Source organism: Corapipo altera, unplaced genomic scaffold (assembly GCF_003945725.1).
Source record: "Corapipo altera isolate COAL_440 unplaced genomic scaffold, ASM394572v1 178, whole genome shotgun sequence".
Taxonomy (NCBI): domain Eukaryota; kingdom Metazoa; phylum Chordata; class Aves; order Passeriformes; family Pipridae; genus Corapipo; species Corapipo altera.
The window spans coordinates 1,210,641-1,229,600 of NW_020884983.1; the positions used below are offsets into that span (position 1 = coordinate 1,210,641).

The window sequence follows — 18,960 nt, forward strand, 5'->3', positions numbered from 1 at the left end:
GGGGGGGGGGGGGGGGGGGGGGGGGGGGGGGGGGGGGGGGGGGGGCTGGTCTCCTCTCAAGTAATAAGCACCAGGACAAGAGGGAATGGCCTCAAGTTAAGATTGGATACGAGGAAAGAGTTCACCAAAAGGGTTGTGAAGCATTGGCACAGCTGCCCAGGGCAGTGGTGGAGCCCCCAACCCTGGAGGGATTTAAAGGACGTGTAAATGTGGTACTTGAGGACACGGTTTAGTGGTGGCCTTGGCTAATGGTGCCGAGTTAATGGCTGGACTTGATCTTAGAGGGCTTTTCCAACCCAAAGGATTCCATGAAAGTGCTGCTACACTGGTAGAAGACAGTGAATAACTGGGGAAAAATAAAAATATAAATATCTCCTTTTTCTACCCTAAGAACAGCACAATCATCCGTTGTCTTTCCTATGCTAGAAATGACTAGAAAGGATGTCAAACAACTTGATATGGGACAATTTAAATGAGAAACCATGTAACAGAACACACAGACATATTGGATCAGATGTTTATAAAAGTTGACCAGAATTTATGACAAATGTGACCAGTTCCAAGATCCTGGTAAGAGTACACATTTTTTTCATAACTCTAACCCTACAATTCTACACTGTGCACACACAAGCAGAATATTCTCCCCCAAAAGCTTTCAGTGGCTGTATAATCTTTTTTTTTATCTAAAGGAGCAGCTTAAACCCACCAGATTAAGTGATTTAATCCAGGGACTCAGCATGGAGTAGAAATGCCCGTTCTCCTATCACAATTCTAGAAAAGGAGCTGCTGAATGACTTCCAAAGTCATTAAGGCAAGAAGACAGTAAGAACCATGGAGTTTTCCCCATCTCCCCCACGGGAGCTGAATGCACATCTTTCCATATGGAAATTAGTGATGAAGTCAAATCAACCACTTTCTGTGTCACTTCTCACTATTTCTTTAATCCCTTTTGTAAAGTGACACGTTACTGCGGTGCTGGAATCAAAACAGGAAATGGAAACAAATTCCTGGATTAAATAAAAAAACATGCCTACTGGATAATATTCAAAAGGCAGAGGAAATAAGATTTTAAGGGTAGCAAGAAATGTATATATACAAATTACTTCCAGAAACACTGATCACCTCAGGAAAAACCTCTTTCCCCCTCCCAGGAGCTGCTGAATATTGACAAGTCAAAAGGCAGCATGAATAAGTTTCTACTCATTTTCTACCACACAACCAACTATAGACTTGTGACATTTCAGAGAGTTTACAATTCAATTAAAGCTCCCAAAATACACACCAGTATGCTGGAATTAAAACAAAGGCCTACTCTTCACCCTTAGGAGTACAAAAGCTATTTTGTCTGGACCTGCAGGTAAATGACTGTTTCTAAAGCAAGGTGAACTTCAGGAGGGAGAAATATGTGATAAAGCATTGGGCACTGTAGAGCTTTTGAAAACTGAATAAAAACAAGGTTTAAGAGGTTCACAATTTTTACTGAGAACAGTTTAAGCTTCTTTAAGACAAGGATTTGTTGAGCCCTTACCTCTTTTGTCTCCTCAGGGTCCGAGTGATCCACAGTCACGTACAGGTCATTCTGCAGGTACTTCAGTGCACTAAGAGGGTCAGTCTGAGCTTTTTCTTCAAACCTGAAGAGACAGAAAACTTGAGCACAGCCACTTCCTTCAGGGCTAAGTACTACCAGTTCTACAAAGAGCAAAACCCATCTATCAAAACCAGCATTTCCAAAGAAAACCACGTTAGTGGCAGCTCAGCCCGTAATTTGGGGGAATACAGACTGAAACGTGGAGGAGGATTTTTTTGGGGGGGTGTAAGGGAGTTACAAGAGCAAAGCATCACACTCTTACTGAAAATATTCAAAAGCATACATACAGTAAGTTCTTGATGTATATATATAAAACATTTTAAGTTTGTTTGGTTTGTAAGGTGTGAGTAGCACAGTTCAGACACAGGCAAGCCTTGAGCACTTCAGTCCCAGGGATATTTATATCCCACCTCTGGAAAGAGCACAGGTACCTAAAAAATCCTGTTCACCACCACCATTATTTCCCCATTGTCTTTCAACAAACAGAAACTGCAACTTCTGTTAATTCCCTGAAGAAGTTAATAGAGCCCTGAGAAAATGATTCTGGGCTCAACATCCTCAGTGAGCAGAGTTCTGACCCTGCAGCATTGATTGGATGCATAAGCCTAAAAAGGATGAGGTTTAAAATGATCTTTTCCCTTCTGTTACCTATCCAGCCAGTGCAGTATCATACTGTCATCTTCTCATATTGTTATTGTTTTGTTTGGGTCATTTACTTGGCTATTTATATCACAGTGGACACGTGTAGCCCAAATTTTGAAACTGGCTAAAGATGCAACTCCAGCCAAGCACCCATCACACCTCGGCTGGTCAGGTTTGGTTCCCTCACAGGGAACCCAAAAATGGGGGAGCATGGTGCATAAACCCCAAATTTCTGCCAGACAATACACAGCAACACTTCCTTTGAGTGCAATTTAAGCAAGTAAAAACAAATAATCCAGAGCTGTCCCTGGAGGCTGCACAGCTGCATTTCCATACCACCACATCTGGGTTTAATAAGCCTCCCAGATAACTGGGTAAGGCCTTTATTAATTTTTGTAGGTATTCACATCTACTGTGTGCCTGATCTTAAAAGGCCCCATCCAGCACAGTGGTTGTGAGTTGAGTGCAGAAATTTTCTTGCAGCCTCAGAGGTAAAATACCATCAGGAAAACCTGACCTCCCAGCTCTTGGCAGAACCTGATAACAAAGTATTCTCCCCAGGAATGCAGGGAGAGTTATTTATTGGCTTCAAATAATTTGCTGGGTCTTGAAAGGCTGTTTTCTGCTGCAATTTCTTGACTAAGGCAACACCCTAAGCTTGATTTTGAAAAGCTGTTGCCCTAAATAGCAAATATAAGGCAGCTCTGAAGCATGCAGAGTGCAAGAAGCATTGCTTTGTTGAATTCTGCCTAAGTGAGCTCTTTCAGGAGTTTCTGAATGAGAAACTCTGATGACCTCACCACAGTTGAGCCTCAGATGTGCAAAGGCATCCAGCCCCCAGACTTCATTAGCATCCTTGTGAGCTGTTACTATCTCCTAGCACAGTGTTTCCAAAACATACTCCATTTCCTTGGGAGGTGACAGCACCAAAACACATGTTGATGAGCAGCAGACTGAAAAAGGGAATCTAAAAATTCCCCGTGACTCCCCCCACACCACATTTTTCTAGTTTTAGAATAACACAGTCAAAGCAGAACAAAGTTAATTTTGTAGTTTAGTTCTGCCCTGCTGCGTTTTATTAAAATAATTTAAAAAAATAACCAAGAAACCTGCAGACCATCATAGCACAGCATCATAGAATGGTTTGGGTTGGAAGGGACTTTGAAGATCATCTACTCCATATAACCAATAAAATGACATTTCCCAAAATGGTATAAGATATTCCAAGTTTCATCAACTTTAAAAAAAAAAAAGGGACACTTGGAAAAGAAAATTGCAAAATTGCAAACCACTTTTGTTTCTATACCTGTGCTTTCTGATGAGGTATTTGCAGTGTCTTAGCAGGTATTCCTTTGAAGGTCGACAGAGCTTCAGAGACCAGAAATCATCTAATCTCATCTTTGGAGAGCAGGATTTACCAGGATTCCCTCCAAATAAGTAATGAACCTAAGGAAATGAGAGGCAGATCAAAAAGGTGATTGACTGTGTACATGCACTGAACAAGGACAATTCACTACGTCAGTAGCTTTGGAGAGGTTTATTATTGAGGGAGAAATTCTGCCTTTTAGTCAAGTTGCTCCATCTTTTTATTAGCCTCATTTTGTCCCTCAGGAGATGAAGAAAGTTCTCTTAAACCACTTACATTTGAAGATAATAAAAAAGCTGCACTGTTAGAACCTACCTCTAGCAGATTCCTGAGATATTTATAAACAAACATCCCAAACCCACACACACTCTTTCTTTAGGAAAAACCTATGAGCATGATAGATCCTTAAGCACCAACCAAGTGTGTGGGAAGTCCTAAAGACGCTCAAAGTAAAGTGACAGCAAGCCCAGTCCAGCATAATCCTGGGAGATGATCAACATCCCCACATGTCCCATAAATTCTGAAGAGCTTTAATTCGACCTGTCTGTCTCTGAAATGCAAGACTAGACTTACAGAGAGAGGCAAACTTCCAGAAGAGTGGAAGTGTTACAAAAAGGACTGTTTATTTCTTCACTGTATTTTTCTTCCCATCATTTGGTAATTTCAGACTCTGAACTGTTGACATTAAACATGCTACAAAGGATCTTCAAATACTGAGGTTTAACAAGTCCAACAGGCTACCTTTCCCCACAGCTTTAAAAATAATCACTCAAAACAATGTATTCTGCATCCCACTGCTGTAGGCTCTCCTTATTTATATCAGAGGAGTTTAGAAAGGTCATTGGAACAGAGGTTTCTAAAAATAAAGACTCTTCAAAACAAGCACATCAAACAGCTCATCAGATAAAGCTGGGCAACTGCAATGATTTAGCAACCTTCAGAGTAACTTATAAAATACTACTCTCAGTCTCAGGGTACCTTACACTTAGAAATAAAGGCAGAGCAGTATTTACAGTCAGTGCTAGTCTGTGAAGACAAAAAGCAATGCAAGTTCTCCATATGGAATTTGCACCTATTCTTCCTTCAAATCTCCCTTATCCCCAAAGTTTTGGGCTAGTTGGGTTTTCCAGATTTAATTGCCATCCCATTGAGTGCAAGACTAAAATGTATTTCTGTTCTTCAATTCAGACTAAAAAGAATTTTTAGAAAGAGTTTAACTGGAAAATATCCATGAAAGGTTCAGTAAGTTTCTCACAGTAATTTAAATTCATGGGTTGATGAATTTATGAACCTAATCTGTGGATTTGTGCTTTACTGGTTAATATGCACAAAATCCTAAGTTTACTGAGCAGTCAGGTACACTAAAACCAATTTTAAGTCTATTTAAGCATGAATGTGTCTGATAGTGCTGAACAATGACAGTTGCTTCTGACATGCAGGGCCCAGTCAGGCACCTCTGGTACAGAAGATTCTCAACTGAGATTAGTTCATTCAGATTTTTCCTAGAAATGTTGGTAACTGAGACCATTTAGTCACTAACAGATTGTGAGATTAAATCCCTGAGGATAATGAAGGAAGATTCACATGTTTTGAAGTGTGAGAACAGCTCTCGTGTCTGCCTCGTAGTGACATAAAAAGAAGCTCAGCATTTTATTTCAAAATATGGGAAGTTAAATGAAAGTTACTCACCATATTAATCCAAACATCAGCACTAAACAAAAAACTTATATTCATTGTACCATCTTTGAGGAAACAACTACATCTCAAGAGCTGTAGGACTAAAAAAATCATGTATTTATCTGGACCCTCATACCTTGTGCAACTCATCATACACCAGCTGATGGGCAAACCTTGGGCAGGGCTCCTCTTCCTGGAGGCTTTTACCTGGATTCTCTTTTGCTGCTTGGTCATTCTTATAGACACATGACCTGAAATACAAGGCAGTAAATAATGGTTAGCAGGACTTAGAGGAAGTAGGAAAAGTTGCTGAAAGGCTGTAAGGTACAAATGGTGTATAACACCAAAGATTTTCTTACTTCTCTACATGTTGTCCTCTATTATCCCATCCCCATTCTTAGCTCTACAAAAGAAACCCATCCAACCAAGAGGTCACCTTGGTTGAACACAGTCCTCAAGCATAAGCCAAACACAAAAAAAATTCTAAAAAATTATCTGTCATGAGCTTTGGGGGTATCTTTAGATGTTACACTATCTGCCCACAGAATTGTCAGCATGAAGTATTTTTTATTATGGAGAAAAACAACTTGGACCCAGAGCTTTAGACCATGGACTACAGCAAAGCTGTAATCACTTAAATCAATCAGTGATTTCCAAGCAGACTTAAGTTGTAACTGAAAATCCATTTTTAGAAAACAACATTCGCACCTTTCAAAGTGATTGACCCCCACATTAGAAGAGACCTGGAATACAAAAACTCTGCCAGCTCCGAAAAGGGACAGTGGAAATCAGAACACAGCAAACAAGACCAGGATATCTTTTCTCAGAATAGTGGATATGCCATGGACACTTCTCCATCACCATTCACATGCACCAGTTTCCTCAGTTTCTAATAACTGGCACCATGTACCAGTTATCAACTGCACCAGTATTATCAACTTACATTTGACTGAATTTGCTGCACTGATGATGAATCCTGGCCTTGAGCACTTCCTACAGGAAAAGCCTTTTATAACTGCTCACTTCCCCTTGTCCCCTCCACCTGGCTCCAATAATTCACTTGATTTCTCTCCCTCATTTGGGAGATTATTGCCATGGTGTATTTAAAGACTATGGGGAAAAAGAGGTGCCTCGGGGGAACTTAGTTGTCTTCAACATCATCATTCCAGGGCCAACAGAGGTTACATTTCCTTGGGAGACAGGATTGCTTTCCAAAGTAAGTCAGTGTAGAAGTTAAGAATTTATGACTTACCAGCTGTTCCTCACAATGTCATAAATCCAGAATGAATTCCTTACATTCTCTTCCCGCTTCTCCTTGTCTTTACTGAGCCCTGACAAGACGTGGATTTCATTCAGTTCCGGATCAATGGTGGCCCTTTGAGTGAAACCTGTCATTGGAACTGACAAAAGAAAATAAAAGTTACACGCTGCAAATAACGGAGGACTCGGGAAGGGATCCAAGCATCAGGCAAAGGCATTTCCCTCTCCCTGCAACTCAGCAGATTATCATCCAGAGGCTGAATCCTTCCCAGCTAAAGCCAAGTCCAATGCAAATTCTCTTCTTCCCTTCTTATCTGTGACTCGTGGAAGGAAACAAAACATTCTGTGAGCTGCTGTTTCGTAGAGAAAGATATGGAGAGAGTTATTTGTGAGACTACCAGCTCAGAAATGAGGATTAAGCTGCCTAAACAACAGAGCTAAGTGACCAGATGACCCTTGCAAATATGAATGGAGTTATTTTGTTATTATCTCATCCCTAAAAGGAAGCATTGATTCCAAAAAGTTTAATTGCAAAAAGCTGGGAAACTCCAAAAAAATTCAAGATGAACTCATGACCACACAGCTCACGGCCCTGCATTGCTTCCTCCAGGACAAAGATGCCAAGGAAAACTTTTGTATTTCCCAAATAACTGTGGTGCAATTACCAAACTGTTCTTCTGTTCTACCTTCGGATTCAGAGATATGGTGAAATCCTGCGGATTCCAACAGTTTTCATCACAATTCCCCGAAAAAAGGTCAGCAAATTTGCTTGGCAGTCCTTTTTGTTTGTTGTATAATTCCCCATTTCCTGTTTCCCTAGGCAACCATCCTCCCAAAATGTATTTGGGAAGGGCACGTGATCTTTGTTTACAGATCCTGTTTGTCTCCTTTCTCTTTCTGGGTCAGTTTACAAAGGCTGGTGAAGGTTCCTGGCCTTCGGTCAAGATTTTGGCATGAAAAATTCTCAGAACTCTCCTATTTTGCAAATTCTTCCTTGCAATTAAACTAAACTGCACCCACGGCCTAGAAAACGGGCCCTAGGCTAATAAACCATTTAATATTGCTGTTTCAGAAGACACAAAATGGTATTTTGGAAGCCCATTCCATCACAGGTTTCATTCTCGTACCTCACTCTTTTCATTTGCTAGGCCAGGAAAGTAACAAACTAATTAAGAAATTCTGTGTAGAATTTGGTTTTCTGCAATTTAAGGCTCTCCCGAAGTGTTTGTTCACACCACAGAACCCAAGTATTTCTTTAAAAAAATTAAAAATGGTTAATTCTTATGTAAAATTAAGTAGAAACTGGAATAAATTCAGATAATTCATTCTCAGTGTCCCATTGACAGAATCCTTCCTTGTGGTTTCGCAAACCTGCCTAGTTTGACCTCAAATTTTGCCACAGAGTTTTAAAGGAAAATTATTCTTGTTTATAAGCAAATGGGTGGCAGAGAAGAGGAAAAAATATCAGGGAATAAGGCTGGTACAACAATGACTACACACCTTGTTTTACCTGCAAACCACAAAGACAGTAACTTAATAATTATGTCTTTTTAATAAGAAATGAGGACTGAAAGTCAGCCCATAAGGAAACTGAGAATAAAAAGACAATTATAGACTAAATATTGCCAATTTTTGAAAAGTATTATATAATATGCTGCTGCCATAGTCAGGGACCAAATTGCTGACCCAGAAGGATTCAACTCAAGGCCTATTTGAGACATTTCTGGCAGCAGAGCCATCTAAATTTGATCAGCAATGCTAATGTAGATGGAAAATGTCTTTGCAACCCTATCTGCTGCTTTGAACATTTGAGACCATGCCGGGAATATTAGAAAAAAAAAACAAAAAACAAACCAAACCATGCAAACCTTCAGAGCATTAATACTTCAGGCTCATTGAAATGAAAATTATTATAATCATGAGGAAGACGGTCCCTCTATTACCACTGATACCAAAAGCATCTGAAACTTGTCTGTGGAAGTCCCATCCCTCCTCCTGAAATGTTGTTAAATAAATGAATGTTGTATCTCGATTTCCTGAAGCTGAAATTATTATTTAAATAATGAAGGAGGGAAAAGCTGCCAAAGTTCAGCGCTGCTGTTTTTTTTTCTTTTCCCTCTTGATATTAAGAACAGAATTCATCTGCAGCAACTGCAATCAAACCTCAATTCAAGTCAAGTAATTTCAGGCTTCCCTCAGTCTCTTCTTGACTGTTAGAAATGCAGAATGTCTAGAAAAATAGCAGAAATATAAAACCTTACAGTTACTAAGGGCCTAAGACAAGGAGCAACTTACATAAAACTCTGTGACCTATCTAAGCAACTGTGTAGAAACCATATTTAAGCAGTGCCTTAGGCTGGAAAAAGTTCACATCAAGTCTTCTGCAGAGGAAGACAAAACTAGAAAGTTCAATGTAACATGATTAAAAACCCCACAAGACAACAAAAATTTGGTAAACAAGTCCCTGAAGATAAAAAGAAAATAAGACAAGACACTACACAGTGAGCACGAGATGCTGGGATGTTTTAAAACCAATAGAAAAAGATGTTTTCCAAGAAAGTCTGATCCTTGACAAGAGCAAAAAGGCTCCATAAAAATCCTCAGGACTGAAATACTTCCACTAGAGGGTAAGAGAGGTTCATCATCTGCAAGCACAGCAGGCTGGCAGGAAATGCTGGATATAATTCAAATGAATGCAGTCAGAGTATTAGAGAGGGACACGGGCTGGAAACCTTGGAAAAATACTTGGGATATTTAGGTAACAAAATGTACGTTGGGAAGGGAATTTAACTGAAGCAACAAAACTGAACCTATAAAAAATGAACCTGCAACAGTGGCAGTAACTGACTGCTTACAATGTATTTTGTTTCATTTTAGGACTTGGAGGGAAAAAAAACCCTAAACAACGAGGGGTGAGAACCAGAGCCCTGCATGACCTGCTGTTTGCAATGTATTAGATCCAAGGGGTGAATAAAGTGGTAGGAATGGCTCCATGGGAGTTCCCTCACTTCTGCTTCTTCACAGAGATGCAAGATCAGATTTGGAGCAAAGCTGCACTGATTCCACAGCTTTCAGGGCACCTCTGGGGTCAGCTGTGGGCAGCCAGCTCGAGGGACGAGGCAGTGACTGAGGGCTGAGGTCTGTTTTGAACACTGGCCCGTGTTTACTCGACTTTAACTTGGCTCCTATGACAACAGATCGCTATGAAGAGGAAAAGCTGTAGAGAGAAATCACTAAACACAATCCCAAAAAGTCTAGTAGATGGTAAATGTTTTTCCTGTGCCACTGCATATTTTTTTTCCCCCTTTAATCTTATCAACCAGCCCAGGGTAGAACGGCAGTAACTAACTGAAAATAAGAAATCTGAATCCTCATAGTATTTTAATTTATTTTTATACAGTAAAAATCAAAAGCTCATGGCCTCAATATCTGAGAACAATATTCAGCCACACGGGCCTCGAGTTCGCAGCCAGTTACATAAACAAGCAATAATTCCTGAGCAAGCTTCCATGAGATGCTGTGGAGCTCTGTGCAATGTAATTTCCATTTAAATATAACACATGGGAAAAGCTTTTCTCCGAAAGCGACACCTAATCGTGCAACAGCCACGTTCCCACTACCAGAGCCCCTACATACAGGCATTTATTGGATCACAGTGATCATTTCAGAAAGCTGAATATTTTTTGGCTCTTGAGTGCAAATTCAGCGCTGGCTGCTGCCAGCACTGAAGCAAGAAAACAGCTTTTACACAGAGACAGAGCTTGCAAAGTAGGAAATCATGGAATCCTAGGATGGTTTGGGCTGGAAGGGACCTTAAAGACCATCCAGTTCCCACCCCCTGCCACGGGCAGCGACACCTTCCACTGTCCCAGGTCAACTTGGCCTTGAACACTTCCCAGGGATGAGGCAGCCACAGCTTCTCTGAGCAACCTGAAGTGGAACTAATGGTTTCACAGATATTCTCATGGCACCAGACAGAATTTTGGAAAGGAAAGCTCAGCTCTCACATTGGAGGGAACATTATGGCAGGTTTTTAAACACACTTTGAAACGTGGCAATGGCAAACAAATTATACAAATTTATAGTCTACAGACCGTGTCATGAAGGGTAATTAAAGGAAGCCTTTTAGTGCCACCTGAGTTATGAAACCCTCAGAACATGTGATGCCAATCCCACTGCAAATGACTCGCAAGTATCTCCCTCCTTGTGATGCCTCGTGATTACAAAATTGGGAGAAAGCTCCATCACACGGATAATGTTGTTCACCAGAACCTGGTGCTTCCCAATGGATTAATTTTTTTAAAAATGGTAGGTCTGCAAATTACTCCATAGCATTCCTTGCAATTCCTATAAGATGGAAGCAGCACCTCCCCTGAACTCCAGTGTTGAGTGACAGCACACAAGCCAGCTGTTGACACAGCAAGATAATGATTATCCTCTTGGATTTTTCCTGATGAGACTGCACCTGGCAGCCTGCCAAGGAGCAGCTAAGGAGACCATCTGAACAGTTTGGTTGTCATGTTGCCAAAGCAACAATCCAATGTCCAATGCTCAGTTCTCTCTGAGTTTTTGGAAAAAATAGGTCAGTCAGTAAATCTGAATGGAATCCTGAGCTGTGGTATCCCTGCAGGGCATCCTTGGGATTTGAGGACTCTCCACTCTCCTCCTCACCTTCACAGGCAGAGGAAAGGATTTTGGGACTGAGAAGCACCTCACAAGATGAAAGCAGGCACAGTCCCTCACAAAACAGAAGTGCTTCCGTGGCCAGGGATGTGCTGGCCATGGCAAGGGAGATCTTACCTGAGCACAGGTAAAACGTGTCAGGTGTCCCAAACAGGTGATCAAAACAGAACATTCCAGCTGTTTGGCTGAGCTGGATCCTGGCCATGCTGCTGTGCTATTTTGATTCAGGTTTTTCTGACTTTGCCTTGTTTCTAACCGTGCTTTCCTGGGCTGAGCTGTGTCGCCTCTGTCCGTGGTACTTATCCATGAAATTCCCCATCCATCAGGTGCACAGTTCTGTATCTGGAACAAGCACCTGCCCAGCAAAACATGCAGGATCTTCACTGTTAGCTAAAAAACTACTTGTAGATTGCCCAAAGAACCGCTCCACCATTACAAGGAGTCACAAGAAGGTTTAAGGCTTGTTCACATTTGACATAGGACAATATTCGATGCCAAGGGATAAAAGGTGATGTACATTCTTGTGCAGAAGGACATTCTCCCTCTGACCAAGAGCTCTGACACACCACCTGAGTCAGGGCCAGAGTGGATTATAACAAGAACCTTGACCAGTGTTCCCATTAGCTTCCTTAGACCTGGAATGACTGTCCATGGTTAGTCATGGATTATGCATTAAACGAGTCAGAAATAGTCAGTCCAGCCCTGGGGAGCCACCTGAGACTGGTGGCATCTCTAGACCCCCCCTGTGCTTCAGAGTTACACTCTGGAATATCTTCTTGGGGCTTGGTGGGGATTTTTTTTGTTGGCTGTGTGTTGTTTATATGCTTTTTAAAGTGATTAAGAGTATAAAACTGCCTTTCCTCCAACCACAGGCTCTATCCAACAGTACTAAACTTGCCTCAGTTTCCACCACTGCTACCTTCCTTCACATCCAACACATCATCACAGTTCCATGCCTAAATTTGCCAAAATTATGTCCTTTACTCCAAGTTAAGAAAACTTAACTGCTACTTATCACCCACTATTTTCAAACATGTCAGCAGTACACAGAACTGCTTGAAAGATCAACATCACAAGCAAAAACAAAAGCAAAGAAACAGCATAAATATCTCACCCAGAAGAAGAGAGCAGCAAAATCAACACATCATCACCACAGTTTTATAGCATTGCAACAACTCCATGATACTAATAGTCCTCAGTGATACGTTTTACTACTTTTAATAAAATCTTCTCACTACTCCAAGAGATACTCGAACAAACGCACAATTAGGTTCTTTTAGAAAGGGTAAAAATCAAAATAGCTCAACTAAGAATAGAACTGAATGCCACATGTGAGCCAGGAACAAAATGTAATCATGGGACTTTATAGGAACATTTAGGTCAGGCATCCTCAACTTGACTCATCACACCGAGCAGCTTAAAACTTCACAGAGACCAGGCAGGGAATCACTTTGTTCAGACAGATCAAAATGGTGCATCAGTACCTAACAAGAGCACAATAAAGATTTGCTTTTTTCGGGTGAAAACAGTGCTGTCAACATTTGCTGCCTGAACGTAACAGGCATTTTGTTCCCTTCCTGTTAAAATGCAAATTATTCCAGCATTTCCTTTCAAAAGCAATGGAAATGTTCAGATTCTGTTTGTTTACTCCCTGCACACAGGAGAACAGTAAACCGAGAGATCGACTCGTGAATTATGTCCAATGAGTCATTTTCTTACTAAAAAAAAAAAAAAAAAGAAAAGATCTTCTATTCACCACTTCAGGGCCTGTGGGAATGGGGAGGAGGGCTAAAAATTATAGTCTCTCTTACTCAGCTGAGCCTTGCAGTTCATATACTCTGAAAAGCAGAGCTCAGTGTCTTCTCCAGCTGTTAAGACAAGCTCAGTATCTTTAAAATCTGAAGCAGACACAGGTGTCAGCTTAAAGCCACGTGTTTTAAGGCTTCTGGCTACGAAGAAATGTAGTTTGAAAAGATCAAAATGGCAGAATGCTGGCAATTTCCTGGAAAAAAAAAAAATCAATTCTTTAAAAGCTCTGAGGATAACAAACAGTGCGTGGGTGAGTGTGGAGTAGCATCAGGCAACACGCAGGCACCTGAATAAAGGAGACTGTCAACAATCCAAGCTGGTTCCTTCTTGGAAGCACTCAAGTAAATAAATGACTCCAGAGAATAAGAGCTTGGGTACTTTTCTCCCTTGTTGGCATAACTAGATTAACAAGCAAACAATAACTCGTAACCATCAATAATTCACTTCAAACGTTCAGCAAAATTACTTGCTAAAAATGAAGCCTGATCAGAAGAAGAAAGGCAGCCTAAATTCAAGATAAATTAGCTTCCTGGGATTTTGGTAACTGGGAGAAGAGAAAACAAGATCAGGACTGAATATAAATAATATTGAGAAATATTCCCATGGTAGTACACAGTGAGACTCCAATTTCAAATTCTGAGTTGCATGATGAAAATCATGGTGTTTGTAACAGGAAAATGATGTGTTTATACAAGCAGAAATCCTTTTTGAAAAAAACAAGAACATTTTTCTCTGTCATTTGAGGAGAAAAGGTATAAAATCAGTTCTTTATGGTTATGTTACAGGTCTTTTGGGTGTTTCTAAAAGATTTCTGTCATACAGAACTCTGCCTGGGGTACACAGCTCCAGTGGAAGCCTTGCTCCCTTCCTCCTACCTTTTTTTTTGGCACTTCCTGATATTTGTTACAAATGTAACAGGACAACAGGTTGGTCTCATCTTTCTGGTCAGCTCCTGTCAGCCAAAAGAACTTCTGTCCCTCCAATTCTCTGTCTCTGAGCATCCTCTCTGCCTTTCTGCATCTCAAACCAAGCAGATTATTTTATGGTATCTCTCACTTAGCGAAAACAGAAAAATAAAGATTTACTTTCTCCTTTCCAGATTTAAAGAAAAAACTTTTTTCAGGTTTGGGGGTTTTTTTTGTGTCTTTGCTAGAGTTTCAAAAGAGGTATTTTTCATTCTTATTTTGCTCTTTGTTTTGGTTTGGGTTTTTTTTTTCTTTTGAGGTGCTATATGGTTTCATGCATCAATTATTTGTATTGAGCTGAAGGTGGTCAGTGTCAAATGACAGAAAGGACAGAAGAGCCGGCATAAGTTTAACCTAAATACTGTGGAGTTTACTTGGGTATGGAGGGCTAGTTAAGGATGCCAACCTGATCCCACAGGACACTGGACCTGGCCTCTCACCTATATATTTCTCCTTTTACAATATTTCACCTTTCACAACTCATTTCTCATTTGTACCAATGGAAAGAAATGATTATGAAGATCTCCTCTTACCCATCCCTGAATCTTTCTTCGTGCCATCTGATATAATGTCCACGTGGTCACTGTCCACATCATAGCTGAAGAAGTCATTCAAGTAAGTCTTTGATCTCTGGCCACCAAACACGTACAAGCAGCGATTTTTCTGCAATGAAGGGGGAAGAAAAAGTCTTTACAAAGTTCAAGGAATTATGTTGGTCAACTGTGACCATTAATCATAAAATCACAGAATGGTCTGGCTTGGAAGGGACCTTCAATATCACACAGTTTCAACCCCCTGCCATAGGGTGACACCTCTGCAGTGACACCTTCCACCACACCAGGCTGCTCCAAGCCCTGTCCAACCTGGTCTTGGACACTTCCAGGGATGGGGTAGCAATTAATTAATCAAAGAAGAATAGAGGTGTTTCTCCTGAGATGTTTCTCCTAAGTTTAAAATCACTGTAACTACTGTAGCCCTGTCTCATCCAGCTTTAACTCCAGAACATTATAACACCAATTCATCTTTCAAGTTTAATATTAAAGAATTAACAGTCCCTGTGTCTAAAACCCATCAGATCATAACCTCACTGTTAAAAACAGGACAGGAACAAGAGACACCCTCCAGGTACCAGCACATAACTAAGTTCAGAACAGGCAAATGGCAAGCAGAAAGCCAAGAATAACAGGTTTATTACTTCTTTCAAGTTTGCCAAGTGGAAAGTCTGTAAGAGGCAGATTATTATTCTTTCAAATGGTTGAGAAAACAGAAAAGGACTTAAACTTCCACAACCTGTGCTTACAGAAACCAGTATTCTTACATTTATCACAGACACACACTGGAAAGATCCTCAGGTGCCTGTGCAGAATTTCGTGTTGCAATATGTTTTTCATCAGATTTTAAAGAGCTATTCAAAACCAAAATAAAATTGAAGGCTCTGAAAGCCCAGTATTCACTCTAAAAATTCTGATCTTTCATTGGAAAGGGAAAGAGAAACAAACTCAGTAATTTCTTCAAATTGGTGGGTCTCAAATTGGTGGTATCAGTAAATAATGTCACAACATTAATTTTAATTCTCATCTCCTGAATTCTCCTCTTTAACTCTCTTCTCTTAAATAAACATGTGGTTGATGAACACAGCTGGAAAGGTAATGGAAAGTGGGGTTTAATGCCTAATACTAAATAAAATGCTATGCACACCCCACTCCACCAACTCCTCTGCTTTTCTGTCAGGCTCTGGATGAAGTGCCTGTTTTTCCATCTGTGCCCAGCTGTCAACAGCTGCTCAGGACAACAAACTGCAGCTGAGTGCTCAGCACCATGGGCATGCACACCTACTAAGTCCCATTCCACTAAGAGTATCTATTAGACCAGAAGCTTCTAAATTGCTCTACCAACTTAAAAAGAACAATTCTTTAGGTCAAATTGAACCATAGCCTTCCGGCCTATTTACTATTATTCCACTAAAATTAACTCATTAAAACTCACCTTGTTTTTTACTAGAAATATTACTCAGCTGAACTCATGAAAGCCCCAAGACTTGAATTAGTACCCCCTGCACTTACCAAAGCAGCACCAGAATGTCCACGAACACAGAACTGAGTGAGACAAACACACCCCTCAGGCAATTAAAGAGCTTCAAATTTGCAAGAAAAAATCAAAAGCAGATGTTCTCCTTAAAAGTCAGGCATCATCAATCAAAGCAGGGCGTGGATACTTACAGAATGGAACAACATACAGTGTCCTATCCGGGACTGGATATCCTCGGGTCCAGCATTGCAGGAATCCTCTCGCAGAAGTTTCCATGTCTGGCATTGGCAGTCGAAAGCAAACAACCCACTGAACTGTGGCTCACTGGCTCTGCTGTCATCCACACTGCCATTGCAGGTCAGGATTCGGCCTCCAAAGGTGTAGATCATGTGTTTTTCAGAATCCATACACATCTGCAAGGACCAGAGAAGCAGTTTTAAGCCAGCACATGGAAACGTAAACACTTTGAGATTTAAGATTAAACATTCCTTTTCTGCAAGCCATACCTAAGTTAGCACTCTGCACATCTCCTGAGCCTCCAACAAACAGGGAAGAACACACATCTGCATGGTTGTCAGGTATCAATCTCATAAAATTAATTTAAAATGTCATTTCTATGTGCTGTTTAATAAGGAAAAAAAAAATAAGCGTACCCTTTATCACCTACGAAAACTTATCTCTAGCTGCTGATTTCAGGGAAAAATATTTTAAGAGTCTTTCACAAGGATCCTCAGCCAGAGAGTTAACAGAATTATCACCTTTGGCAATGGCTGTGCCAGGGAAAAATTCAAAATCCCTGCTAATTCACTGCCCACCACTCGGTCGATGCACAAATCAGCCTGTGATTTGTTACTGATTCCATCCCCAGCACACTTTTACTGTTACCCCCATTACCTGAACACAAAGGGGCATAAACCCAGCCAAGGATTCCTGATGGGACTGCAGCAGAAATATGTTTTACCCCCAAGCCTGACTTGAGTTTATGGCACACAAGAAAAGCACTGCAGCACAAATCAAACCAAACTCCCTGACTCCAGGTGATGTTTTTCAGACAGAGCATTACAAAACACGGGAGGGGGGGAAGCAAACCAACAGACAAGATTACAGTAAGATAGAGATGCTACTCAGCAAAGCCTACACAAAACACCTCTATTGCAGCACATTTTTGAAGGTTAAATAAAAACTGCTATCGCAGTAGGTGCTGAGGGAGAGGAGAGGAAGAGCTGCAGATTGATAAAGAATTTAGTGAGGACACAGGAGACGGCAAGGGGAAAAAAGGAGCCATTTCAGGAGACAAACAAGGTACCCAGAGTGGCCTTGCCAGCTGACAATTTCCTTGTGCCTCTTCCCCAACACCTGGAGACTGGTACTTTTTATTAATAGAACAGAAAGACTGATTGGTTTTTGTTCTGCAGACATGGCGTATCTTTAATTTTCGGTGTCAGCAGAAAGGCACATTGTGCTGGCAAACAACAGCTTTGGTTACGAAACAGCCAGGACCAATAAAACACATCTTGGGCTGCCTTAAAAATGAGCCCTGATGTGCTGTTTCTTGGCAATGCTTTATAACAGAATCAATTGAGAACAAAATACCTTTTTTCCAGTAGACAAAAGCCAGTGAACGCACAACATAAGTAAAGGAGTTGTCAGTCTGCACACGTGGACAGGTGTGGCTTTTTAAGGGATTAGCAGCCACTCCTCTAAGGTGTTTCAATTGTGACAAAGCATTAAGCATAACTTAATTTGAAGGAATAACCAAATTTGAAGGAATCCTGCTCTTGTGCTGGCCTCATTCCAGCAGCCTGCTTGGAATATTATTCCAAAGGTACCAAGCACAGCTTTCCAAGTTGCTCCCTAATGGCGTCGAGACGGCAGATCTGCAAACCCAGCTCAAGGAGGCTGATTAAAACCAGATGAATCGTGCTTTGAGCTTTAATAAAACGTGTCTTAATAAAATGGATTTGTTTGCAAAGGTTTTTATGATCCTTCTGACTCTGATGAGAATACCAGCATTAAACAGCAACGCTGTCAGAAATTAACTGAGGGCACGTCACACCCTCCTCACCCCTTCTCTGGGTTACCTGGTACAGCACTTCTAAATCACAGATCAAAACTGACTCTCCAGCACCGAGACCTTGCAGGAGGAGTGTGAGCGTGGCTGACCTGATGATCAAACACCAGCTTGGGGCCTCCATCAGCTGCAGTGTCCTCGCTCAGTAACATCCAAGTGTTGGTGTCAATGTCGTAGCGATAGAAGTCACTTTTCAGGGACTTGCTGTTCCTCACGGAGGAATCCAGATAACGGCCCAGCGTGTAGATCTGCCTCCGCTGGATGTCAATGCACATCTTGTGACAAGATCTGGCACTGGGACCACTCTAAGAGAGAACAAGACCACAAAAATAAGACAATCATAGATTTGATATCGCTCCAGGGAGGTCACTAAGGGCAAATACGTATTATCAGCAACTAGAACTCGGGAAAATCTGCTTGTAATCAAAGACAGGATTAATACATAAGTAACTGTAAGAAGACATCCCATTACTTGTCATTTAGAAAGACACCAGTAAAAACCTTAATGCACTTGTCACAACAGACTTGTGACTTGGACCTTTTTTGTCAGATTCCTTAGAAAAGTTTCCTCCAGAAGTGATTCTCAGAGGCCTGTGAAAGCTACTTGAACTTTTAAAGTAACAGAAGTTGATGCACATGAGAGGCAAATTAAGATGTCACAGCCTATAAATAACCACACAGGAAGAAGATTAAGAAGTGCTCTATTACAAGAGCCTCTGTTTTATTAATAGGCTGTTTTCTAACAGATCATAAGCAGACACTCCCACAAGCAATCACATCCCATAATGGGTCTGGGAAGGTAACAAAAGCACTCCCTGTCCTTCACAAATAGATATGGCCCTTCCAGCCTCCAACCAAAAGAAAGTTTCCC

General features: G+C 41.0%; 1 protein-coding gene across 1 annotated transcript in view; it reads right to left on the bottom strand.

Annotated features, from left to right (window-relative positions):
* The window catches only part of MKLN1 (muskelin 1), a 94,045-nt gene that overhangs the window by 9,207 nt on the left and 65,878 nt on the right, over window positions 1-18,960 (bottom strand). Inside the window, exons 10-16 of the mRNA XM_027665964.1 lie at window positions 18,182-18,394; window positions 16,210-16,431; window positions 14,524-14,653; window positions 6,526-6,673; window positions 5,410-5,524; window positions 3,537-3,676; window positions 1,529-1,631 (exon numbers count right to left, since the gene is read on the bottom strand). Of these exons, the coding sequence (XP_027521765.1) occupies window positions 1,529-1,631; window positions 3,537-3,676; window positions 5,410-5,524; window positions 6,526-6,673; window positions 14,524-14,653; window positions 16,210-16,431; window positions 18,182-18,394 (1,071 nt within the window). The remainder of the gene's footprint in view (window positions 1-1,528; window positions 1,632-3,536; window positions 3,677-5,409; window positions 5,525-6,525; window positions 6,674-14,523; window positions 14,654-16,209; window positions 16,432-18,181; window positions 18,395-18,960) is intronic.